Source organism: Phyllostomus discolor, chromosome 1 (assembly GCF_004126475.2).
Source record: "Phyllostomus discolor isolate MPI-MPIP mPhyDis1 chromosome 1, mPhyDis1.pri.v3, whole genome shotgun sequence".
In the NCBI taxonomy this organism is placed as follows: domain Eukaryota; kingdom Metazoa; phylum Chordata; class Mammalia; order Chiroptera; family Phyllostomidae; genus Phyllostomus; species Phyllostomus discolor.
The window spans coordinates 192,007,656-192,035,077 of NC_040903.2; the positions used below are offsets into that span (position 1 = coordinate 192,007,656).

Here is a 27,422-nt window from a genome sequence, read left to right on the forward strand (position 1 = left end):
CCATCAGAGCAGGGCCAGGGATGTGGTACATTACACAAACCAGTCCCACTTGACCAGCTGTTTTTGGATATCCCCGGCCCGAAGTTCGGCCTCTTTACATAGAAACATGTTGCCTTCCTCGAATCGATTCCCACGAGACTGAAGAAAAGCCCGTGTGGCCCAAGCATGATGTAACAGGGATGTGTGCTGCAGAATCCGACACGCCCTCCGAGTTCCTGGCACCCCTTCACCATCATAATTGCCCAGGCGCAGCCTTCCTTCTGTGACCCTGGCAGGCAGGCGCTGCCTCGCCCTGGCCGCGCTTCCTCACGGCCGGGAGGGGAAGACCCAGCTCTGCTTCCCGTGGGCCTGCGGACGGTGCTGGGAAGTGAGGCCCGCCTCGCCGGCTGTTCTCGGAGCTAGCTTAGTGTTTCCGTCTGGCCGGGCTCCTGCACATCTTGTTTTTCTGGTCTTTTTTCTACTCCTGCGTTAGGGTGGGGAAAGAGAATGGCTCCCTGTCACTCCAAACTGCCCTTGACAGTGCTTGGTTGCTTTGGTTGAAGCTAGATTGAAATTCCCAAGTTCATATGACAATGAAGCCACATACTTGTTCATATGTACTCATTTGGAAGTTAAGACCAATGCTACTTACATTAACTTTTGATTTAAAAAAGGTTTACATGTAGAAATGATGGCATGACCTTAGTCATTGTACAGTCTTTACTTTTTCCTTTAGCAACACCCAGTGGTATCAACAAATGGTATCAGTAACGTGTCAGCAGTGATTAGACATCTCGTTGGAAACCCCCGTGGACAGTGCCACAGCCTGCATGTGACACTACATTAGCCTCACACAGACACTTTTACACGGGCAGCGAGGAGAGGCAGTTAGGTCAATGAACTCTCTAGCCATCAAGGTCGGGAAGTCACTGACCTTCCTCATTTTCACTTCTCCACCACTGTGGAAAGAAACCAACACTTCCTAGGTTCTTATGAAGTGTCACAATTTTCATTAATGCCATTCATCTCATTCATCCTCAGAATAAGCCTGTCGGGTTGGTATTATTGTGCTCATCTGAGAGACAAGGAAAGGGATGCTTACAGAGGTGAGTGCATCCAAAATCCAACAGCCAAGCCTTGACACCGTGATGATAGGACATGTGTCCTACATTTTGTAGAGAGGATGATGGTACTCACCCCGAGATGACTTTACTTAGCCCCCTAATAAGAATGAATCCATGATAGTTAACACTAGATTGCACACCCTTGAGAGGAGTTACTTGGTGTATATAGTTCTCATGTGTGTGAGGTATGATGTTTGGTATGTAGCTGACCCTCAAAGCTCACATTCTGATAATGCTACCGAGTTACTGACTGATTCTAGACAGAAGATCGAGAACTCAAAAAGGGGGCCTCCTCTTTACTGTGGATGTTTTGACCATTTATGCTGATCTCCATCCCTTTTCATGATCTTTGTGAAATTATTGCAGTTTAATAAAAAAAAATATTATCCCCAAAAGGCAAAGCGATCGAGAATCTCTTTGATTCTCAACAGGTTTGAACAAAATATTGGAGGACAGGAAGTGATTGAGGATGGAAAAGATCCAACAGAGGAAACTGTCCATCACACTGCCTTCAGCGTAGTGTAGAAGTGGAACTCTTCCGAGATTTCCTCAGGACTCAGGAGTACCAGATATCACAGGAGGCCGAGAAGATGAAAACAGCAGATGAGTTGAAAATTGTGTATGAAATATATAAAGTGGTTCGATTCCTCTTTCTCACCCTAGATAGCCAGGTAACAAATCTCCGACCCAGGTTGAAGGCCAAGATTTATCTCTGGAAAGAATGAATTAGAGAAATGTCAGACTTGGGACTCCAAACAGAGCAGGGACAAGGGGAGGCATCGGCTAAAATGAGGACTGTGTCTGCCAGACGGTGAATCTGCAGCCCCTGTCTCAGCTCCGCTCCTAGAACTAGAGCACAGCCACCGGACTGGAGCCTGGAGAACACTCTTCTGTTCACGTCTGCCCGCCTCTGAGGGGGCGTCTTTATGTGCTGGCATGACCTCTCTTCAGCGGTCCCACCGCCTGACAAATGCTGTCCGTGTACACAGTGCTTCTGACCATATTTTTAGAGTAAGATATATTTTATAATTTAAATATGTCCAAACAGCCAAGGGTCATCAGACTGTGTTCACACCAAAGAGAAAACAAGAGAACCATGAGGAATTAGAGGTAAAGCAAGATTCAGGGGAAAATCGTTAGTATCCTCAGAGAGTTAAAGGTGATAGAAAAACAAGATTAGGTTATGCTGAATTAGAAATAGTCACAAGACAATAAAGAGCTCCTGGAAATCAAAAATATGACAGTGGACATAAATTCAATTAAAGTGATGGAAGATAATACAAAGTGGTGTTATTTGCAATTTTAAATTATATGTAAACAAACATCAAGTGGATTAAAAAAACAATCATCTCAGATTGAGAAACTGTGTCAGATAGAAAACAAAGGAGGCGGGGTTGAAGAGGGGAGAGAGAACGAAGATGAATATTGAATCTAATTGTTTAAAAATTTGGCTGGGGATACTCAACATACAAATGGTAGAGTGAGATACAAAATCTGCACCTCCACAAGAGCAACTAGAACACTGACAAAAACTGCCAAAATCAACTTTTTCAGGACTCTGAAAATTAACTAAAGGCTTACAACAATCTGAGGAATGGCTATTCGAGAAAAGCAGGTGAATCGCAGTAAGAACAAGATTGGCAGCATTTTAACTTTCCAGGATCCAGTTCTCCCCTCTCCAGCCGACTGTCTGGCCGCTGGGATGGCTTTGTAAGCCAACGGCATTGCAGCCACTGGAGGGGGCAGAAGAGGTTTGGAGCTTTCCAAGAGCCCCATCCCAGAGAGCTGTCACTATCTGACCCGACTCAGAGCTTGGTCTGTGTGAACAGTCCTACCCACAGGGCATTTGCCAAAAATAATCAGTGGCAATTTCTTGCCATCATGATTGCCTGTGGCCTCATTACCAGGCAGGGCTAACAAGAGACTGAAAGCAACAGGAGCCATCAGCATTGGTTCTGCAGCCAGCGGCTAGAGAAGCATGGGGAGAGGTACCACCAAGCTCCTTCCCGGGGAACTACACCCAGCATTCCGGCATCGAGTTACCATAGCTTTGGACTGTGACTGCGAGCATGTGAGCTCTATCTTAGTTTATCTTGTGCATCCATTAGCAAGATGTGTCCTAAGGTATCCGAGTAGCCTATGAGAGTTCATAAGGGTGTTACCCTTAGTGTGAACCTGGATGTATTAAGTAAGCATTTTGATTGTGGTGAATGAAAGAAAGTCATTGTGTGTGCATGGGATTTTGAGTCTGGGAATGCTCAGATTTTTTCCCATATAAATTAATGGTTATTGCACCTTTACTTTATGCTATTTCAGCTTATGAAAAGGTTTCATGGAAATGATCTACTTTTGGGTAGTGGGCAGGGGGAGATCCTGTATTCAATTGCCAGAACAAAGACTGTCAGTTGGAAAACATAAGGATGGAAAAATATATAACATTCAAACAGTATCAAAAAGTAAGCTTGGGTGTCTATACTAATATCAGGCAGAACAGACTTTAAGACAAAAATTATTACTGAAAAAAAGGACATTTTTATAATGATACAAGGGTGACTTCTTCAGGAAGACATAACAATTATAAACATATATGCAACATCACATTCTCCTGGATAGACTATACAGGGTTGGGCAAAAGTAGGTTTCCAGTAGTGAGTACATGAAACAGGGTTCATTCTTGTATTATTTATTAGTTATTGTACTATTTTACATATGAACAACTGTAAGCCTACTTTTCCTCCCCCCCGCCCCTGTATATTAGGCCACAAACAAGCCTCGATAAATTTAAAAGGACGAAACCATACAAACTTCTCTGAACATAATGGAATAAAATTATTAATTAATAAAGGAAGGAAATTTGGGGAATTCTCAAATGCAAATTAAACACTCACTTCTAAATAAGCAATAGGTCAAAGAATAAATCACAGGGAAAATTAGAAAATACTTTGAGGAAATGAGGACAAAGCTACAACATACCAACATTTATGTGATGCAGCTAAAGCAGTACTTAGAGGGAAATTTATGGCTTAAATGTTTATATTAAAAAAGAATTTTCCCTGACTGGTCTGGCTCATTTGGGTGGATGCCATGCTTCAGAGTGAAAGGTTGCTGGTTCGATTCCCAGTCAGGGCACACGCCTGGGCTGCGAGTTCAGTCTGCGGTCGGAGTGCTCGGGAGAGGCGATGGATGATTCTGTCTCACATCGATGTTTGCCTCTCTCTCTTACTACCTCTCTAAAAATAAATACATAAGATATTTTTAAAGTATTTTATTACATGTAAATTGTAAATTATATCTTAATAAATCTGATACTTCATTTAGTAATAATTAATGGCCTATATTCTTTGTAAAATTTGCATGTCATCATATATGTGCAGTCACTAAATTGTCTCTGATTTTAGTATAATTTGGGGAAAATCACTCTTTCAAACCACATCTAAAGTTCACGGGGAAAAAACCTCAACTTGATTTTGAAAATATATGAACAGATATTAGCTTATGGTTAATTATACGCATGCTGACGTACTTAGAGGGAAGTGTGCTGACGTTCGAGATTTACTTTGAAATGCAACAACACAGCAAAACAGGATGGGTTGATGTGATAAGTGATAAATGACTTTATAAATGATAAAAACAAGTAGAATAAAATTTTAATAGCAGAATCTACTGGATAGGTTTATGGGATTCACTATAAAATTCTTTCAACGTTGCTGTATGTTTTAAATTCTTCATAATAAAATGTCAGAGGGAAAATACACTGAAAATGCCACTCTGACTGTGAACTGTTACTATCCCATGATTTACTGAGTTAATATCCCATCAGTCTGAAGAAATTCCTGTTTTCTTTAAGGACCCAGCTCTTTTAGTTTATATACTTTGGGAATCTGATGTATTATAGAAAAACATTTTAAAGCAATCACCAGATAGATATTATTTTAAAAAGCACAGTGATACTCTACCAAGGAATAAGATCTTATAGCCTCAGAGTCAAACTTTCTAGCAGAATCTTCCTAGGGTCTAGAATTATATTTCATTAGGGGTTCAGATCAGACTTAATGTCTGTCTCCAACTTGCATCGAAAGAGCTGTGAAGTAGGCCACCTATAGACAAACGAATGAACTCACACCCATCAACCCATTCCCTCCCCTGTCATTGTCCTGCACCATGTACTTCTACAGGTCTCCCCTGTGTTGAGAAGATGGTGTAGACGCCACTAAGCTCATTCTCTACCCTCCCCTCATCATCTTGCAGAACTTCTCATACCGAGGCTTCAGTATTCCGTAGAGTGATTTTCCAAATGATGAAGCAGATTTTAATCAGTGTGAGATCCAGATATGGACTGGGAGCTGGACTTCGGCCACCTTTCCCTCCAGCTCTTCTTAACACAATGACTAGGGAATTCCTTTGAGATCACGGGGTACACTTCAAGCCCCCCTGATCCTATGGCCTCCTTCCAGCGGCAGAGATCTTCCTGTCTGGAGCATTTCCGGCCTTTCTGTCCCTTGGCTTGGAGGGTTCAGCTCAGCCTGGGGAAGGGACAGAAGATTTGAGGTTATCAAAAGCCTGTGAATTATCTGATGCGAGACTGGCTGCTTGTTCGCCTCCCTGGCTTTCTTCCTGGGCTTCAAAGCAGCTGAGAAAACAACCTTTTTCTGAGTCTTGGACAAAAAGGAAAATCCCTGGCATGAAGAATTTCTGTCGCAGACAGTTGGCACAGTTAGAGAAAAGGTTGTTTAGCTTAGCAATGGGTTTTGTTAGCCCAGTCATCCAGCTAAAGGGAGATAGTAAGGTACCTGTTGCAAGACATTTCAAAGTCAGTGGGTTGCCTCTCTGGGCATCAGCAGCACCCTTGCACGCAGATGAAAGTACTGGAAGCATTCAGCCAGGACATTGACGCTGAATTTGTCAACAACCACATAATCTTGCTGATCATGGGTAGAGACTGAGACAGGGCTTTAAAAAAAATCATCAAGATAGGAAATGATAGGTGGATGAGCAGACATATTTATATTTCTGAACTATGCACCTCAATGGCTTCCTAGATGTCTTAACTGAATATCTCACACAGCCTTGGGCTCTGTATCCTGCAGCAGAGAGCAGGGATAGAAAGCGCACCAGGCCTACCACCTGCCCCAACAGGAGGAAATTCTGCTGCTTACACTTTCCGTCTGCCCTTCACCCCTGGCCAGTGTAAGAGATGGGGTGGTGGGTGGGAAGGGGAAGGAAACAGCAGAGAGGAAGGGTTCATTACCGCTGTTAAAGGAAGCCTGACTGGCACAGGAACCAGAGGAGAGAAGTGGAAGGATCGGTGCCAGCTTACTGTCAGCACACGGCTGCCTACTCATGTCTGCTTTCCTGGGCCACAAAGGCAAAACTCACTTTTTCCTAAGTTTGGGGCTCTATTGCAAGAACTCATGGCAGCTGCCAGAATGCTATAAAAGGAGCCTCCGGGATAGCCTTTGCCCAAGGTTTCTGACATCTTTGTGCAGCCTGCTCCACACTGGCCTTCCTGGCCACCCATGGAGGGGAAGGGATAGGCTGGGTCGGTCCAGACGAGGGTGACAGCCATACATTAAAAGGAGGACACAGGCTTTTTCCCTAGAAGGTGTCGCCATCCTGGAGGAGGCCCGAGGTTCCTATGCCCAGCACTCTCTGTTCTATGGCTCCTTTTCCACTTTCTGAGTCTCTTGGAAGTGGGATTAGGCCAGGAAAAACATGTGATGCTATAGTGAGCTGAAACCAAAGACTTGACTTTGGACCGGCCCAAGCTGAGAACCTTGGCAGTGAGAGACTGGGCAGCCTGCTCTTTTCTATGGCATCTTCTAAGTCCCCAACTTCGGGGACAGGATGCCAGAGAAGTCCCCAAAATGGGTTATGAGTTAGAGCTGCTGAAAGTCACCAGTTGGTGCATCTATCCACTCACCCATCTATGCGTTTCATAATTGAGCTTCTATTATGTTTATACCTCTACACCGGAGGTCGGGCGGACCAGAAGAAGCAGCAATGATGATGATGTTGGTCTCTGCCTTCATATACATGGTAGTAAACTCAGTGGAGAGAGCACTACATTCAGCGGAAAAGCATTACTATTAGGTACAGATCAAGTATGATGGAATTCAGGAGAGATCACCTTAGGCTAGAAAAATTGGCATAAGCTTTCCGGAAGAGGTGACATTTGCAGGGGGTTCGAAGAGTAGGCAGGGTTTGGACATCTAGAAATGACAGGCAGAAGGAAGACTGACAATGTGGAAGTTCATAAACAGCCAAGGCAGCCTGCACAGAGGCCTTGTCAAGTCCTTTTCTTTGTCTGTAATGTCGATGGTGCAAGGGGGACAGCGCCTGTTTGCTGTGAAGTGTCCTGCCTCGCTTGATTTCTGATCTCAGGGAAGTGGGTTGATGTGTGCATGATGAACTCAGGCCACTGTTGTTCAGGCTGGTTAAAAGCATGGTCTGTAGGACCAGGTGACCTGGGTTGGAATCCAGGCTTCACCTCCCTCAAAGGGTGGTTGGGAGGACTACTGTGTGTTGGCTGCCATTTTTATTGTCATCATCGACACTGTGGGAGCTCTGGAAGGCTGCCCCACCCACCCTGATCCCGTAGGACTGTCCGCCATTTTAGATTTATTACTCTCCATAGAGATTCTTTTTTTTTAAGATTTTATTTATTTATTTTTAGAGAGGGAAGGGAAGGAGAAAGAGAGAGAGAGAGAGAGAAACATCAATGTACAGTTGCTGGGGGTCGTGGCCTGCAACCCAGGCATGTGCCCTGACTGGGAATCGAACCTGCGATGCTTTGGTTTGCAGCCCATGCTCAATCCACTGAGCTATGCCAGCCAGGTCCATAGAGATTCTTATATTAAAATACAAATACACCTGAAAGGGTAATGCTGGAAGGTTTTAATCAGCTCTTAGAATGAAAGGAAATCAGCCGACAACTTACTTGCTCAGAGCAAAACAAGTACCTGCAGGGACGGACCTGAAAGGAGAAGAGGGTCTGCGAGGGGCGGCCGTGAGCTCCGCAGGCCGACTTCTCCTTCCACACTTGGTCCTGAGCACCTAGGCCTCTGTGTTCACTGGTAAACTGGGAGACACCTTCACACGTGCAGCCTAGGGATAAAGCGGAGAACAGTGAGGAGAATGCCCGTCAGTTATTTTAGGAGCCCACAGCCTGGACTGGGCCCTCTAGAAGGGAAAGGTGAGGAATCAAAGAAAATGCCCCTGACCCTCGTAATCCTATCAAGAATTCAGAACTTACATCTAAGAAATAAATTGAGGTCAAACAGATGGAAATCTTGATAAAGTGTGAATTCACACAGTGCAGATGGAATCTTCTTGGCCCGTAGTAGGTACTGAATAAATGTTTGTTGACGGAGGGATTGAATGAATGAGTGAGTCGTTAGAGTCGAGCTGTTCTGATATAAAGGAAACGTTCAAGAAAAAACAATCTGGCTGTTTGCAGGAGGTGGAATTAACACCTCACAATGCCACACACCTGCCTGGCGGAGCTCTGAGCTTTCTGAGTCACATGTCTGCACTCATTCTTGCCCGACTACATATTTCCATGAATCCTCAGAGAGTTTCAGAGCCAATTTCACACACTGCACATGGGGTTCAGTGTGATAAAATTTTTTCACCAGGGCCCTTGAGTTGTACCGAGCAGCCAGGCCCTCCCTGCAGGGCCTTGTCTATTTGAAGAAGATAGAACGACACTTGGCAACAGCCCAAGTCAGACAGTGATTAGAGCACCCACGTTTACGGGATGATGGAACATCTGAAATGGAACAGCCCACGTGATCTGCTAGGAAGGGTTGTTTGCTTTGGAAGAGGATAACTTATAGTTTGAAAGGCATAAATGCACAGGGCATGGAATATTGATTCCAATCCGAAATGGGGAGGAGTCTATCTGTGTTCACAAAGATACATGGCAAGCATTTCTTTTTCTGAAATCTGTTAGGCCAGAAAGCTCATTTAGCTTCCCTTCTCTGCTGTGTAACAACCACAGAATATTCTGGTCGGAAAACCCGTATTAAAAGCAATATGCACCTTCACATCAGGACTGTTACCATCGCATTTGCACCGAAGCGTTTGTGGTCCTGGGTTGCTTTGGGTGTCTAACCGCCTTGACGATCCTCCCGTTGTTCTGTCTGTCAGTTGCCCTCTTGGCACTTGGGCTCTGATCCAAACACAATGTATGCAGCAAGGTTTGCCAAATGAGGAGCAGGGCAGAATCATCGCTGCCTTATTTGAGATGCTCTCTTCATTAACGTAGCCTGAGACCACACTAGATTTCTGTGAACCATATCTCACAGCCGACTTGTATTGAATTTTAGTTAACTAAAACTCCTGATCCATTCTCTGAATGTTAAATCTTATCTCCCCATTCTGTAACCAGTAGAATATAACCAGAATCCTAAACGATTTGTAGGATTTGACCCAATATCCTAACCAAATTAAGATTTACTTTGATATTATGATTATCTAACCTATTAACTCTGTCTCCATGTTTTTCATCTTCTGTTGCCACAATCAGCCTCCCGTCCACGGGTTTAGTTATATGACCCACAAGTTCAAATGTCACCTTTTCAGTGAGGTCTTCTCTTAACTACTCTATTTAAAATTGACCCAATGCACTTCATATACTTTTTCTCTGCCTTTTTTCTCTATTATATAATCATATAAGTTTATAGTAATCATATGTGATTGTAATCATGTATGATTATGTAATCATCTAACACATTTAATCTACCATGCCATATATTTTACTCACTCACTTTGTTTATTATTTCTTTTGCCACCTTTAGAATATAAGCTCTGTTAGGGTCGCAGTTGTCCTCAGGTCTGTTCCCTGCTGGATCCGGCACTTGTTGTGCGGATGTGGTTGAAGGCATCGGCGTCCTTAGCCAGGTCAGCAAGAATGCTGAGCATGACAGAACCAAGGCCGCATTGCAGTGCATTCTACCAGGGGTGGCTGCCCCTCGCCAGATTGCTTTTGATCTATCAACCTGGAAGTTCCCTCCCCCAAAAGAAAGGGGGATTCATCTGCCATAACTGCTTACTTCCTTTTCCTAACTACACATAAATCATCCTTTCGGTGACCCATTTTAAACCCTGCTTGAGAAGGGCACGGCATTCATCAGTGGCCTGTCCAAACCCCCTGCTTCCGTGGAAAGGAGGTCCTTCCACAGGTGAGGTCCCTCCAGGTGAGGTCTGAGGTCCTCCTGGCCAGGGTGCCGCACTTGCTCACAGAGTGGGCGTGTGCTCCCTGGGCACGGAAGCAGTCGCATGTTGGCAGCATCACCACTGAGCTGGAAGGCTTAGGCTCAGATGCCATTGTTGTGTTGCACTGAAATAGCACATCCTTCTTCTCCCCCGAGCTTTAATTTTACAGTGTATAAAATAAAAATGGTAATACAATTTTCAAAAATATATTATGATATTTTATTGATTATTATTTATGTATACCCTTTTGTTTTCATGTCCAGTTGCTTCGCATAGACATTAAAGATCTAAAGTTCTCTATGTTTAGTTTATTTCTATTGCTCTTTGATTTAAAGGATTTCTATTGCTTTTATCCATTTCATTTCCCCTCATTCTTTCTAACACAGCTGTGGTGTAGGCCCTTGTCACCTCACCCCGGAATTATCACAAGCCACCTAACTGGCTTCAGGACTCCCATCTCTTGTTTCTTCATCTTAGGATCTCCAATCTGGCTAATTTCCTAGAACTCAGCTACTCCAAGTGGACCACAGCATCATTATCTCCTGGGAACTCATTAGAAATGCAGACTTTCAGACCCCACTCAAAACCTCCCGAATCAGAATCTGCATGTTAACAAGACCCACAGCGATTCATACCACTTTGAAGCCCAAGCATCTCTGCCTTCTCCCTTCTGCCACATCTTTCCCTTAACCGGAGGGAGGGGGTTTCCACAGACTTCACACTGGACCACCCCCACACTTCTGTGTCAGAAAGGCTCTGCTTTAAAAGTGAGATTTTTTTGACATGAAGATGTAAATGCCCCTACCTATTCATTGATCCTGAGAATGATGAGCTAGTTTATCGAGATAACTTTGAAGCAAGTGTAAAAATTATTGAGATTCACTTTGAGTTGAATCCTTGTGGAAAACCAGAAATATTGGTTTCTGAAGAGTGAAAGTTAGGAAGTTCTTGGGAAGCATATGTGATGAGTTTGTTGGAAATATCCTTATTAGTTGGACACAATAACAGGTGTTTTATATACTTAATGTAATCCTCCCAATCATGCCATTGAGATGGGTGGTATCATCCCCATGTTACATGCAAGGAAGCTGAAGCCCAGAAAAGTTAGGTTGTGCATAGCCACAGTATTGGTCAGAATTCAGGCTGCACCACAGTAACAAAGACATCCAGAATACAGTGGTTCCGACAAGTGGCTCTGAGGTGTCCACCTGAGGTGGACAGGTGACCCCAGGTGGGAGGCATTGATGCCCTATGAGGTCCCCCAGCTTCCTTCTCCTGTGCCACTTTGTCATCCCCCAGGATGTCCATCCACATCTGTGTGGTTGAGTCCAGTTCCTGTTCTCAGGAAGGGGGGAAGGGAAAGTGAAGAGCACACCATTTTCTTATGAAAACGTAATCCACAAGTTCTACCTGCCACTTACACTCAAATTGTGTTAGTCAAAGCATGGTCATATGGCTGCCCTAGTTGCAAAAGAGGCAGAGGAGTGTTGGAACTTGAGGGGTTATTCACTAAAAGGAAGAAGGAGGGTGGCTAAGAGGTGGGAATTATTAACCTTGCCATAGGCACCTTGATTCAAACTCCAGGACTAAACCTGTGATCTTTTCACTGCATTATTCCACCATTTCTCATAGTTGACAGTCAGTAAATGTTCCACCATTTCTCATAGTTGACAGTCAGCAAATGTTTGCTGAATTGAGATAGACTGAGATATTACATGTGAGCCTTTTGGTTATTTGAAGTTATTCTTCCTTCTTCCTTGCCGCCCTGATTACCAAAGTGGCTCTGCGCCCAAGGGTCACTATCTTCACTGATGTCCATTGATAGAACGGGAAGCTGACACTCATCTTCCTTTAGGAGAAATGTTATAAGGAAATGATGCCCTGGTCCTTACAAGTTCTGTAGAACCATATGAGCTGTGATAATGAGTTAGTGGTAATGACCAAATGACCATCCCCTTTAAGGTAGGTATCTTTTTAGGAGAATGCCATTGCTCCAAATAGTTTTGGTGTTTTGTGTTGGCTACTACATCAGTCAGCTCTTGCTGCAGGGATGCTCCATGGCCACACCAAAATCTCAGGGGCCTACGGCAATGAGCGTTTAACTACTATGCACGTGAGTCTCCTGGGGCCGCCATTCGGGATGGGCCTGGCTGGCCAGCTCTGCTCCACGAGACTCCTGTCCTCGTTCTGAGATAGCAGGCTAGCTTGGATACTTATCTTTTTCTGGCAGTAGCAGAAGCATAAGAGAATAAGTGGAGTTATATTGGGCTTCCTGAGGCCTAGGCTGAGAACTGGCACAACCTATTAGCCAAAGCAAGTCATGCGTCCAAACCCATAGTCAAGGGGCATGAGAAACACACTGCACCTTAACTAAAAGGAAGTGTGGTCACATGGCAACGGGTAGGAACACAGACTTAGTGAAGAGCTGGGGCCAACAAAGCAACCTACCATGGCTTTGCCTTTAGCAAATTATTTTCAATATCCACAGTGATGGTAAATCTTTACCCTTTAAGGGAACTTTGAAAAAAAATTTTTTGTAAAATAGCCAAGTTTATGAATAAAATTAGGCTAGGTTTATCATTGGGCAGAGAGATAACTGTTTAAGCATGTGACAAAAATAATAAAATTTATTTCTAGAAAAACTGGTTTAAGAACATGGCACTTGGAGGCAGAACAGTTGGAGTAAATGTACAGCCTTCCAAGGTAGTCCACTGATTGACAGAATAATGCTCATCTGGTTCTGAAGTAATTTTTAAAAAATAAGCCCTACGGTTTGTAGTCATGTGGGACCGGTCTGTCTCGGCGTGGGAAGGAGGCTGACCAGGGGCTCATCCTGATATCCCCTCGGACTGACCCTGGCCACGTGTGCTTGATCTGCAGATTCTCGTCGCCAAGTCCCCTCTGGCTCCCTTCACCTCATTTGTCTACACCATCAGGGAGGAAGGCCTGGTTCTTCAAGGTAAGACCCTTGGATTAAGCCGTTTCTTTAAGCTGATTGTGCTCAGGGCTGCCCGTGGCTGGTGGTGATTACCACTATGCTCCTCATCGAAACTACTCCGGCACAGAATCAAAGGCAAGGGGAATTGGCCCGTGCTGTGTATCCTGATGAGATGAGAGAGATTGGCAGTTGTAGCAAGACCGTGACAGAAGGTAGTGGTGGGTCTCAGAGAGAACATAGAATTTTCTAACAGGGTGAGATGGCCAAAGAATGAGGGTCGAACCAAGCCAGCCAGAAACTGCCACCACCCCAGTCCTCGTGGCAGGTCCTGTGGCGTGAGGAAGCGGGCGGTGAGTCTCTGACTCAGGGTGGAGGATGCCACACCGCCCCAGAGCCCTCTTGCTCAGCAGACGACAGAGCCGCGTGCCCGGCAGCCCTGGGGGCACTTGGTTTGGCTCCACAAGCACTCCCTCCTCAGCCTCTTCCTGGTGACTCCATTCCTTTCCCTGTGCTCACGTCCCAGCTGGGGACCAGGCCTCGCTGACCTGCACCCTATGACATGGGTCTGGGGCTTAGGAGGAGCTGAGTGAGGCCTGGCTCATGGGGAAGCAGCCTGTAACTAACTCACTGATCCGCGGTGGCGGTTCCCTCCCAGACGCCGGGTCCTCTGCTAGGGAGGAAAGGCAGCCCACTGCAAGTCTGTCCAGAAAACAATGGACATGAAATCAATTCAAACACCATTGAACTTAGCCTACAGGGTCTGATGTCCCCAACTCCTTGATCAATTGAGAAGCTGCCCCCCAGAAATGCTCAGGATATACATGTGTCCCCCGATGTCAGGCAGGAGGTTCAGTCCCGAGATACGGGTGAACACAGAGCCTGAAACACAGAGGGCCACATTGTCACCGCTGCCCGTGGGAGCAGTATCTGCCCTTGAGGATTTTGTGAGTTGAGTATTTTTCCCAGGCCTGTGAAACAGGGTGAGTGCTTATAATCTCCCCAGGGAGACCCATAGCACTGCAGAGATCTAGCAGGAGTTTTGTGGGGCAGGCTGGAGAGAGAGCTCATGCTTTTCTGACCGAGGAACAGGCGGCAGCCTTCCCCTCCTTCCCCTTCTAAGACGCCCACTTCGTGATGGACCCGGAAAGCGGTGTGTTTGTTTGGTGCAGCTGAGCTCCACAGCAGGGACTCGGGTCCAGGGAAATTTGGGGTAAGAACTACTGACCTTTGGCTCTTAGCCTTTGACTTGTGCTATCCAAGTTCCTTGGTAAATATTTTTTTTACAATTGCAAATATTGTTTTCTGACAAAGAAGCAGAGATTTTAAGACCAGATTAAGCAAAGCAAACAGCAGGCCCCTTTGTCACGCACTCTCGGAGGGGGTATAACTAACAAGCAATCAGGAGGCTGCAGTTTTATTTACTCAGTGCACGGTGGGGCTTGGGGTCCTCATTTTTAGAGCCTTTCTGAGAAGATTAGAATCTACTACATAGCAAATTTAGACGAAGATTTCAAGAAATTCTATGGAAGATTATAGGACAATTTCAGGAGGGGAAGAGCCGGTTCTACCCAGAAAGCTTACATTGAAAGTCTTGGCATTTTGGGAACTAGCACTTCTAAGCGGGGTCTGGTCTGGGTCACTTTTAGGATAGTGTCCGTGGAAGCGACATGCACAGGGCTGCCTCTCTGACACTCACCACTGAGGGCGTGACTTTGACAGCAAAGAGGAAGTTGTTAGAGAAAGCAAAGACTGGAATCACCATCAATGGGTCGAATTTTAAAACAACCAAGAAAGCCTATTAGAAAAGCTGGAGAGTGGGGGAAAGCATGGGTCACTGAAGGAGGCCAGCCTGGAGTAGCGTGTCCAGCAGAGAAAAAATTTCGGGAAAGCGTCCAATGATCCAAGAACCCAAGGAATGCACAGAAATGTCTGAGAGACTGCAGAGCCTCCCCTGGTCACCTTGAAGGCTGTTCGTCCATCCCACTCCCTCAAGCTACACCTCGGTCTTGAGGTTTTCCCAGGCGGTGAAAACCCTCTGGCCCATCAGCAACGCCGTCACCGCCGCGGAACACAGACCTCGGGGCGGGCCCCTTCCCCCAGCCCTGAGCTCCAGAGACTTCGGGGAGACCGAAAGAAGCTGTGACCCTTAGGAAAAATGATGACCCCTCCTTTACTGGAGAGACTCCCCCTGCCCTGGGATTTCTGTTCCAGCTCTGGTATGAGCTTAAGAAAATCTCTGTCACACCATTTTTGTCAGCTTGAAAATACAATGTTGACCTTGTTTCAGTCGTTTGCAAGTTTGTCACAAGCCATTAGTGGGTGATAAAATGAAACGAATGAGTCACAACCAGCGTATTGTCTTGTTTCGTGAAATATTTGTTGTTGCAACTGTGTGTGTGTGTGAGCATTTTGAATTTCTGTGTGGAGGCTGCGATGCAAATGTTTTTCTTGCTCCGACTGCCGTGTCCTCTAAAGGCCTGCCCAGCGTCAGCTGTGTCTGCTCCTCCTGGGAGGCGGGGTGCTTTTCACTCCCTCGGCCAGGAGCGTCTATCCTTGAGATCTCCACACTTGGGAACAGAAGAGCTGATTTTCTCCCCCACTCTCACCACATGACTGAACTAAAAAACACCTGCACATTTCCCCAGGTTTAAAAAAACCTTTGATCCCTGGGTAGTGACCTTGGAAAGGGACCAGCAGGCGAGGCCAATGAGCTTTTCTGATGGGAGGGGTCACTCTGGCATGAGAGCCCTGGTTGGCATGGAGGCTGGTACCTGGACCTGGAGCAGGGAGCAGTGTGGTTGGTGCCTGAGGGGGGGGTCAGGGTAGGGGTGGCGCAGGGAGGGGAGGGGCTGGGAGAGTGAGGGCAGCTCCTGTGGTACCTGCGGGAAGAGACGCCGCCGGCCACCACTCGTGGCTCCACATTCAGTCGCTGTAATGGAGCCAGCGTGGAGTGGTGGGAAAGAATGACCCACACAGGCTGTCTTTTTTGAGGTGGGGGGTAATGGGAGGAGACTATTAGTGAGTGCGGGAATGATCCCTCGGGGCCTTTGAACCCCTTAGAAGCCTCAAGATGCCTACTGGCCTGCTACCCGGGAGGTTTCATAACACCTGAGGAGCCCCTGAGTGCAAAGGCACAGGGAGGGAATAAAAGGTGAGGCCAGAATTCGATTTCCCACTCCACAGGCCCTTCCCCTCACCGGTTCTCAAGGATTAGGATGCTGGGAACAGCCGGCAACCGGGGGGCCTGATACCCTTCCCGCCCCTTTGTTCACTGGGATGGACAATAAAACGGCAGGCTGGAGAGACTGGGGGGCTTGCTCAGAGATTTCTCAGGCTGCTTTTTGAAACACTTGAAGGAGCTGGTCCATGCTATTGTTGTAGTAAAATAGAGAGCGGAACTATTCTCCTTTTGCGGGGGAAAAAAAAAAGAAAAAGGAAAAGAAAGAAAACCCACCCTCCCAGCATCTTTAGGAGGCCGCCTGGCTCAGGCCATTACCATGGTAATACCGCCGTTTGCATCTTCTTTGTTGGAGACCCTGGCCTCTCAGGGTTGGGCCCAAGACCCTGGAAATACTTAGGCCCCAAAGGCGAAGGAGCTCACAGCCACTAGCTTCTGACTGTCCGACTCTGCAAGGGACCAGGTCCCAGCAGAGGGTAGTTCAGTTTCTTTGTGCAACTCAAGTGGGAAAGGTGAAGGGGTGGGGGGAGGTGCCCTTAATCCATTTTTCCTTTTGTCCCCAGAGTTCACCATGAAAGCCCCAGAACCACGGAGCGGAAGAGCTTAGAGGTTTGGCTAGCTCAGAGTAAGACTGAGGGGTGCCAGGGCCTAGTGGAGAGCGAAAAGCAGGAGTCGGCTTCGGAATGGGCTTTAATGGGGTGGACCTACAACCACATGGCTGCAGAGGGAAGGGAGAGTTCACGGACCCCAACCTGACTCCCACCTGCTCTGGTCACGCCCTTGGTTTCCCCAGAAAGTCCCAAACGCTGTGCACCCAGAACACAGCTGGGACCCCTGGGCCTCTGTGTCACCACCAGGAATCAAGATCCTGTCATTGAAAGCAGCCAGGCTGCGTGGCTGACGCTGCAGGAAGCCTAGGAAGGACTAGGGACCCGGCTCTCAGGGAGTCACCCAGGCCTTTGTGGGGCTCATGGCAATCAAGGCCTGCCCCAGGGTGGTCCGGTAAAGAAGCGGACCCCAGAGAGGGGCTGGGGACCCCAGAGAGGCGCTGGCCAGGGGGAACAGAAGAGGTCGGTTCAGGGAGCTCCTCCGAGCTTGGCTGCCTTTGCTGCACTCCCCCTTTCTTCAGGAATCTAGGGAGCATTTGAAAAACAAAAGCCAGATTGTTTTGAACAGGACAGAATTAATGGCTTAGTGTCTCAGTAGGGCAGAATTGGTTTTTTATATTGTTTTGAAAAAGATCAAGATCAGGTGTGACAGGTTGCCTTTGGATTCTGCTGCTGCCCTCTACTTAACTGGTTCGAATGAGCAGCATAACCTTGGCGTGGAGATGGGAAACTTAAGGAGAGCCCAAGGGACCCCGAGGTAGATCCAGAGAAGGTGCCGAAAACAACGCTAGTTTCCTGTTTTTCTAACCACCTAATGTAGGGATGGGGAAGAAACCAGAAACAAAGAAGTAAAACAACGATGTTCTAGGAGCTGGAAAGCTACGTGCCTCCTCTTTCTTGTAAAATCAAGAGTGGTTGTTTGATGGCCTTTTAAAGCATATTGGGAAAGACATTAATCTCCTCTATTTGTTCCCTTGTCACAAAGTTGGGTTGGTTTCTTCTACTCCATTTTCTTAGTCACTGAGCCAACTGGATGATTTATTGAAAAATTCTTTCACCCCAAATACCACCCACCATCGGAGTTCGTCAGATTTCAGTCTGAATCAGTAACCCATCTGAGTGTTTTCTGCCCAGTGGACTCAGAGTGACCCAGAAGATTCTCAATGTATTGCCGTCCAGGTAGGGCAGTGTCTGCGTGGTCGACACCACCCACACACCTGGCACAGCCTGGCGTTCCTGTGGGAGCCTGGGCGGAGAGCCTGGGATGCAGTGGGGCAGAGAGAGTGAACTTCTCCCCAAGAGGTCACAGAAGAGAGGGCAGAGCAGGCCTGTAACTTTGTCCCCGGGCTGCTAGGTGCCACTGCAGCCTCATAAAGCTCATCCAGGCCAGAGCATTGTCCTTCCTTTGTAGCTTCTGTGGGCTTGTTGGTGTGGAGCTTCCCAGAGAAAACGAGGAAGGACTCTTACCTGCCCGGTCCTCTTCTCTTCTAACATTCAGTTCACATCCCCTCCCTCCGTGACCTCTTCCCATACTGGCCCTCTGCTTTGTTCATTTTCTTTTCTATTTTTTTTTTTAGCCTGTCTTTTAGCCTCAGATAGGGATTTGTTTTGAGTTCATTCCAGATTTGCACGAATGGTTTATTGTACACTTCATTCCATAACTTGCTTTTGTCCCGCAACATTACGTTTCCGCAGTGTGTTCATGTCACACGTGGACTGTGTTCTTTCACTTTAATTGGGGTATCCGCATCCCTGGTTTGAATATACCACATGTTACCTGGCATATTCACGCCGCCGTTTGAACATACCCTGGCGTGGTGTATTCCGTATCTGGAGTATTCCTGTACTGATGGAAATTTCAATCATGTGTTAATTTAATGAATTCTCTTACACATGTTTCTTGGTATGCAGGTATGAGGGTTCCTCTGGGTACATATCAAAAGGTAGAAAGGCTGGTCAGAGGGTACGTAGTTGTTACTCTGGATGACCAGGAGCACAGCTAACTGTGGGAGTCCTGTTTCCCTGAGAAGGGAGCCGAACATCCAGCGACACGTCCCTTTCAGAGGAGTCCAGGTGCAGCGATGAGGCCCCACGGGGCAGGAGTGCAGACCCTGGGTGCGGGCTCAGTGCGTAATGCCGAAATGCCACGTAACTGTTATGTGTTAAAAATGCTGTCGGGATCCTCTTCAACAGAGTCCAGAGTAGAAAAGTGGGGTATCACAGTCGGTAGTGACACCACCGATCGGCACCCAAAAACCTTGGCCCCCCCCCCGAAACAGGATCTGCCCCGAGCAGAAACGTCAGGATGCGTTTTGCTGTTGTGCGCTGTGCGAGAGACACTCGAACAACTGCTGCGAGTGCTTATGGCACAAGGCGGGGTGTGAATCTGAGGCCACAGTCAGAGGCTAAACACTTTTTTCCCCCAAAATGTTTTTTCCTGTCTCCACAACTTTTTAAAACATGGCACAAAATGTTACCTGGAATAAGGTTATAGAGAAAATCTCTGTTCCAAGGCCTGGACTGTAGTTCATCTGAATCCGCACTCCTCGCACAGGCCCTGGAAGCTGTTTGGCTGTCTTGGCAGGGCTAACAATTTGCATCTGCGAAGATGCCCAGGTAACGACACCAAAAGATGTCAAATCCATCCAGGTTGTGGATTTTTTTGAAAACCTCTTCCAGAAGGACTCGGTGTTCCTTCCGGTATTCGACTTCAGCCGGATTTCGGGGAGGTCAGGTTGGCAGGTGCGCGGCGAGCCTCCGCTCTCTACAGCTCACGATGCTTTCCTAACCTAGTTATTTCCGGGCAAAATCAGTGTAATCAAAGCCAAATTGTGACATGGAGTATCAAGGCTCAAAAATGGAATACGGAGGACAGAGGGGAGAGACCCGTCCCAGCCACGATGGCCGAGGAAGTGCCCTGAGAACACGTGGGATGGAGGCTGGCGGTCGGCCCCCAAGGTGGAGACAGCGGCATTCCTCCGCCCTCCGACAGAGACCAGTGTCTCTGTCCCACAGATGTGGGGACACTGGGAGTGCTGAGCAGTGCCACGTGACTAATGAATCACGCTGACTAATGTGTTCTAAATGGATTGATTCGACAATAAAGGGAACGCAGAGAGTCCAGAGTTCAGATCCTGAACTTCACCACCAAGTATAAATCACTTAGTCTCAGTACTTCATGGGTTTGGTCAATGAAAAGGTACTCATGCTGAGAATCCAAGTCACTCTGACTAGGAGGCGCTTTACAAACCTTTAGGATAATGCAACGCCTCACAGCCAGAGCCTGCACAGGCCTGCGCAACCGGGGGCTATTCACAGCACATGCAGAGTGAGGACAGCCATCACATGCCGCAGCCTAGCCGTGCGAAACCTGCGTTTCCCCACACACCCCCTGAGAACCGACAAGCACGGTGCCACACTCCCAGAAGCTGACGCGGAGAGGAGCTTTTGAAAAGTCTTCCTACCTCCCTACTGGGGTGTCTGTGTTTCTCTACAACAAGCGTCGCCACGGAACTAAGAGCTCGCCCTGCACACACAGCCCTTTCTCTCTTTTGACATCTTCCCAGCTCGACGGCTTGAGAACCTGGCCTTCCGTGTCCAGATGTTTAGTGAATTCTGAAGGCCCCCCAAAGGGCCCAAGTTCTTTTGTTGCGCTCCAAATCATTTCCCACAGAGACTGACCGATGTCCTGAAGGAGCCCTTCAATAGGGAGGATAAATGGAGGCAGATGAAGACATGACCCCCTGAGGCTCACCCACATCCACGCTAACAAAGGGTCTGAGGCACAACCTTGTCAGGAGCACTTTGGTCAGCAGCGTCCCTTCGAGAGGCCAAGCCTCCCCCACCGGGCTGCTTTCAAAGGCTGCCCTCACAGTGGAAGTACTGGGCATTCGTTAGGGGCCGGGCTATGCTAGGTGTAGTGCAGTACGTCTAAATCATGGTCCCCTGCCTTTGGGAGGGCTTCCTGGCTGCAGACGGCAGCTGGCTTTCTCAGGGGAAACCTGGGGGCAGAGGAGGAAGCCGAAGAGGGGCTCCAGCCTCTCCGGATGACCTCTTCCTACCCAGCCCAGAAAGACGCCCTTCCGTCTGCCGCTGTCGGCAGTCAGGCCCGGGCTGCGGGGCCTGAACGCACACCTGTGCGTGCGATAGACAGGTGTCCGTGTGAGTGGACCGCTGCTAGAAGGGAGGCTTTATCGAGACTGTGAAAAGTTCATGCATTTCATGACAGCAGCATTTTGGTTTTTTTTTCAAACTTTCTTTCTCTCCCTCTTTTTTTTTCCCCTTTAGGCCAACAGAGGCCATAGGGACACTGTGACCTTTGTCTAGAGCTGATGGGGACGTGATTTGTGAAATGAAACAGGACTACACTGCTCAGAAGAAGGAAACGGAAGCCACTGTAATGGGGATTAATTACTTGATTGCTGTTGAGATGGTAACAGACTTGCCCCATACCATTGAGCCAGCCGTCTCAGACCTCGCAGGGACAGTGAAGACGAAGACGTCTTTGTTCGGGCCTCCAGATGCGTGGGGCTCTCAGCTTTGCCGCCATGGGATGTCCACAGCCATAATAATAATAATTTGCACTTATATAGCACCTTTCAACCAGGCACCTCAAAGCGGTTTAACCACGTTCATTAATTAAAGCCCACAATCCCCCTGGGGAGAGGAGGAGGATGACTAACAGGATTTGTAATTACAGGAGAGAACATTTCCGAATAAAGTATTGTCCACCAAATAAAAAGAGGAGGTGTCTGAGGCTCGAGGTCTCCAAAGAGTAACTGATTCAGAGATGAAATCATGGAGGGATGGGTGGCTGGGGGCAGGCATGGTCTCGGGGGTCTGTCCTCGTGTCAGAGGGAGGTCGATGGGCTCAGAATTCCCTGACAGGTTTGGATCCAACTGCGAAGCGGAACATGTATGGTATTAGTGGCATTGGGAAGGTCATTAGTGGCACAACCATTGTGGTGTAAATTCAAGTCTCACTAATATATTGTGTATGGCCCTGCAGAACAAAGAGTGAGATTCTTGCAGTATTTAATAAAGGATGAAATGATTTCTTTAGATTTAAAGCCCAAGCTGAGCCAGTCAATTAGCAAATAAATCAATTGGTGACCCATAGGATAATTTAGTCGCTTTCAGCACAACACCCAGCCTCCCCCTCCTACCGCCATGAGGCTTCCCACCGAAGCTCCGGGGCTGGTTGGCGGCAGGCCTAGGGCCTCCGGCCCCTTCAAAAGCAGGCATCAGATCTTCCCAGCCTCGGGCAGTGGGACCTTCTTACGCAAGTTGTTAGTGACCCTAAGCTGTTCTCTATATAACCACTTTATACCTGCTTCCCCTGCAGAGGTTTTTAAATACCTCGGAGACTAGAATCAAGTCTTGTCGTATCTCGTGTCTCCTACTTGTGCCCAACACAGCGCTGGGCACAAAGTAGGTACAGACTGGCCAAGAACAGTTGAACAACTAAGTCCTTGTAAACGTTCAGCATGTATTGAGCACGTACGAGGTGCTAAGGTGAAGCTCAGAAACAGCAGGACATCAGCACTGTCCTTGAGAACTCTATTACCGGGAATGGAAAGGACTCGAGTTCTATTAACAACAATATAAAACAGCGTAAAATAAAGTGCCATGATGGATGCACATTCAGGCCACAAGCTGCCAGGGCAAAAGAGGAAACGCGTCACTGGGCTGCAGAGAATCGGGGACGGTGTTCCTGGAGAGCGGTGGTGCTGTGGGCACTGGCAGGTGAGAATGGTTCGGTAGACCTGGACAAGGTGGGGGAGGCTGGCTTTCCAGACTGTGGGCCTTTGTCTCCCTCCGAGTGAGGTGCATTTTGAGAGCCTGTGGTCTTCAATAGGACATTTGTGAAAACCAAGCTGAGTTTTTGCAGCTGATTAAATGTAAATTTTCCATGAATTCTTATTACACGAATTGGCTGATCTCAAACATCAAGGGAGTATTTGAGAAATTAGAAAAGTCGTTTTGTTTGCTGTAACTATTCATTCCGTCTTTCTCCACTTTCACTGTCCACCAAGAAAGAAAAGCTAAAGAATTCACATCTTAAAACAGGGCACTCGAAGGTGTCTGGAAAAGGTACAAGGAAAACATCTCCATCACAAATGTCAAAGATTAAATGGCTCCCTCCTTGAGACTATTTTTTTTTGACCCCTGCACACACTAAGATGGTGCTCTACACCCAGCAATTAACTAACCAATCGCAGTTCTCTCCTGCTCCAAGGCCCACCAGGGCATTCCACCACAAACCACGCTGCCAGGACAGGGCCTGAGTGCTGTCTTTGCATCGTGCCAGTTCTTCCCAAGGGTTCCTGTGCGTCTGACACACACTGTGTGCCCGAGCCAACGTAATCTCCTCACAGACTGAGGCTTTTCATCCTCCCTTCTTCCAGATAAGGAACCAGGCGGGGAAAGTTCCGTCTCTTGCTAGAAAGTGATGGAATGTGGATTTATTTTTTTAATAAAGATTTGATTTGTCATTTTCAGAGAGAGGGGAAGGAAGGGGGAAAGAGAAGGAGAGAAACACCAATAGGTTGCCTCTTAAACACCCCCAACAGGGGACACAACCCAGGCATGTACCCGGATAGGGAATCAAACCAGCGAGCTCCTGCTTTACAGGACGATGCCCAACACACTGAGCCACATGGGTCAGGGTGGAATGTGGATTTAAATCCCAGCAGTCTTGCTCCTTCCCTCTCTCCTCACTCATGTCGTACCTCTGTTCATGTCTGTCACAACCTCTCTTGGTGATCCTCAACTCACTGAAGTGCTCGGCACGGTGCTATGTGCATAAACAGGGGCTCAGTATTTTCCCAGTGAAAGAAAGAATCACCCGAGCAGCACTAGTGTGTCTCGCTGCGCTGGGAGAAGTTGCTGCAGAAACGCCTGGGCCGTGGTGCCAGGAACATAGTAGAGGCCCCTTCAGCGCCTTCTTCCCGCTTCTCCATTATTAAAGATAAGGACAGATGTGTAGGCAAGTTGCCCCAGGGAACATTCACAAGAAAGAAGACACAGGCCGTATTCATGAGCTGAGAGTCTGCCGCGCTGGTACCACCCAAGAGATGCTAGCAAAGTTCCTTGTATCATTAATTACTTTTATTGAACTTGGATGCAATGCAGTGCTTTTCTTCTCAGTGTGTGTGTACATACACACACGTACGACAAAGTCCAACTTTGTCTCCCCAGGTGTGCTGGCATCCTCGCTACTCTGTGCACGTGCTGCGCTCCTGGCGAGGCTTTGGAAGCGTGTGGTCCCTGTCCGCCCACAGAGCGCACATTTCTGGATTAACCCAGAAGTGCTGGGCTCTGTGTATAGTGTCGTGTATGTTATATGTTGTAAGCAAAGTTCCTGCTCAGAGACGAGTTTGCAAAAGTTTGGCCGGCAAACCCAGACTTGACAAACGACAGTGCTGCAGACGGGGAATGAGGGTTAGGTCATGGGAGCCAGGGCAGTGAAGGCAAGAGGAAGTGCAAAGTATGAGATTCTGACCTAAAAACTCTGGTATGAAAACCACTTGGGGGGTCATTTATTTTTCTGAGCTTTCTTTTTAATATCATCACTGTCACTGTTGTCCCACGGCTGTGAAAGGGCCTTCTTCGTTCCCCTACAGAACTCAGCAGAGACCCCTTTTGTTCGCACAGGAGGCGGACGCCCATCACACCTCCCAGGATACTCTCAGTGTTGGAGAGAGTTCATTGCCTACTTCTCTAAATTTCACCGAGGATGGGTTTCAGATGGAGCACAGGTTCTCCAGAACCTCCAGAACTCCAGAGAGATGTGGGAGGAGAGAAGACCAATGCATCATGGACGCATGTCTGGACAGACCTCAGCTTAAATGAACAACCTCCGAAATCTCAGTGACTTAAAGTCTCCAGGCTGCCGTCCTCCGTGCAGTGACTCGGGATTCCATCTCAGTATTGACAAGCACTTCTGCAGTGGCCACAGTGGTGGGGGGTGGGTGAGGTGGGGAGGCGGCAGAGCTTGTGCACTGGCACTTGGAGGAACAGCTAGCATCCCTTCTCTCACAGCCCAGTAGGCGTGGCCACTCCCAACTCCAAGGGGGCGGGACATCCAAACCCCTGCTCCATCCCATGCCCTGAAGGGAAAGAGGACTGGGTACTAATGGACACTTGGAATGTCTGCTACATACTGCCAAAGCCAGCAGGCTGGCCAGTGTCCCCTTTCACATTCCCTCCTGTCCCTTGGACTAATGGGCATATATCGAGGACTGATGGGGGAGTGTTGACGAGCGAAGACCAAACAGTTTTGCAGCCCCTTTTAGTCTCCTGGGGACCTTTCTGGAAAAGAGGAGGCAGTGAGAACCAGTCTGCTGTGGGTGCCCTTCCCGTGGAGCTACCGGACACTCGTAATGCCCGGGAAGAGTCATGGGTTAGCGAGAGCCATGGCCTGATTGCAGCCATGCATCTACGGTGAAACGGCTTGTTTTGAGTCGCCCAGAACCATCGTGCTCTGTGTGAAAAGGCCTCTGGAAATGTGCCCTTCTGCCTCCATTCCTCCCCTGTTACCAGACATGATTCAAGTTCCCTCCAAGCCCTGTGACTTTTCCAAAAAGCAGCTCTCCCAGGGGCAGAGAGAGAGAGAGAAAAAAAACTTTCCCTTATTATTCTTCTAATAATGAATTCCTGCTCTAAGTGGGCCGCTCCCATGTGTTTTCAGTCAAGTGTTGATGGCAGCCTTGCCGGGGGACATTTCCAAGAGGCCGTGGACGTGATAGATGAGGGCTCGTATTGACAAGAGCGGCTCTCAGTTTTCCTTCCAGTCTAGCCCTCCCGAGGCCTGAAATTGGAGATGAGAAACAATTCACGAGATCCTGTTGGTGAACAAACATGGCCGCCACACCTCTTCACTGCTTTTAACTAAGTAAAAAGCCATGGTTTCACAGCTTCCCTCTAAGAGACTTGTAGACCTGGACCTGCAGGCCGGACCAGTTCTTTGTAGACACCAAGACTTTCTCCTGTCTCTGGTACTCAAGCAGGGTCCGGGCCCACCCTGACATCAGAAGAACAAAGGGAGACACGAGGTCACACCGTTTCCTGCCCAAAGCCTAACCTCAGGGCCACAAGGTGCTTCCAAGTAGGCACTGGTGGGAGGCCACGTTTGCTGAGGGATCCCACCCACTGGTTCTCCCCAAAGCAAATACCTTCAGATAATAATTCAGCTTCAAATTACCTACATGGAACTTGTACAAACTCTTAGTAGTGGACAAGCGCTTCTCATGGAGAAGAATCTCAGGTAAAAGGGGACAGGCGCTGCCAAGGAGAGAGGTGGCCTGGAATTGGAAAGCCTTTGCAAGCAGAAGCAGCCCTTGGGATTCATTACCTTGAAGTCTCTGCTTCTCCCTGCATTCCTACCCAAGGCTACTCTCTCTCCCGGCAGACGTGCATTACAGACTGTAACTCTCTGCTCACTCAAAACTTCAACAAGCTTGTGGCTCATCCTGGCCTCTTGAGCTCCTCTCTTTATCCAGCAACCTTTCAACTTAAGTTCCCATTGGCTGTTTTCCTTGGTATTTCCTAGTTAAAATTCCTAAGAGAGAATCTCATTGGCCAGGGCTCATCTTACTGTTTTGTCTCAGGTAACGTCATTGGTCACTAGCCAGCCAGCTACTTGTGGGAGCTGAAAGCGTGGCTGCCTAGCAACAGTGGAGGTGGGCAAGGGGGCTCCCCCTGGAGGGGCCATAAGAGGAGGTACCAGTGGTGAGCTGCAGCATGCTCTGTGTCCTTGACTGGATTGCTGAAGGACACTCATCCTCTCTCTTGCTTCTTCCTCCCTTTCTTATCACTGCAGACCTGATCTCCACTGTCACAGCCTAGTCCCCATTACTGCTCATCCCCACCCCCGACTGCACTGTCCTGTTCCTTGCCTTGTTGAAGAGCCCAAATAGGATGAGTGAGTGGGAAGAAAGAGCTCTTAACATTAGTGAATAGAAGGGAGACTGGGGAAGGTGTGGTATGGAAGAAGGAATGGACATGAAATCCTTTTTTTGGTTAAAGAAGATCCCGTTCTCATCATGAGATCCAAGGCCCTTTCCTCTTTCTTCCAATCTTTGGAACAATGTCCCTTCCCCCCAAATTAGACATCAGAAGAAGCAAGAGAAGCTTCACTAAGGGACCCTGACTGACCAGAGCAGGAAGATACTCTCATCCACTACTCCCTGAGACCTTCCTTGACTCCTGTGAGTCTGGAATGGTCCCCATTCCAGATCCTTGCCTTCCCCCAGGCCCGTACCCCCAGGCCTCATGGATCCCTGGGTACAGATCCTGGAAAAACAAGTCCCGAGCAATTTACCATCAAACCAAGGTTTAGGACACAAGTGAAGGCCTCTGTTTAGATAAGGTCTTTG

The 27,422-nt window shown here is 47.8% G+C and overlaps 1 protein-coding gene across 3 annotated transcripts in view; it reads left to right on the forward strand.

Moving 5' to 3' along the window:
- RAD51B (RAD51 paralog B) overlaps window positions 1-21,799 on the forward strand; it is a 504,851-nt gene extending 483,052 nt beyond the window's left edge. For all 3 annotated transcript variants that reach the window (XM_036011223.1, XM_028506147.2, XM_036011228.1), the window contains 2 exons: window positions 13,200-13,278; window positions 21,331-21,799. In XM_036011223.1, the coding sequence (XP_035867116.1) occupies window positions 13,200-13,278; window positions 21,331-21,347 (96 nt within the window). In that variant the 3' untranslated portion in view covers window positions 21,348-21,799. The remainder of the gene's footprint in view (window positions 1-13,199; window positions 13,279-21,330) is intronic.
- The last annotated feature ends 5,623 nt before the right edge of the window (window positions 21,800-27,422 follow it).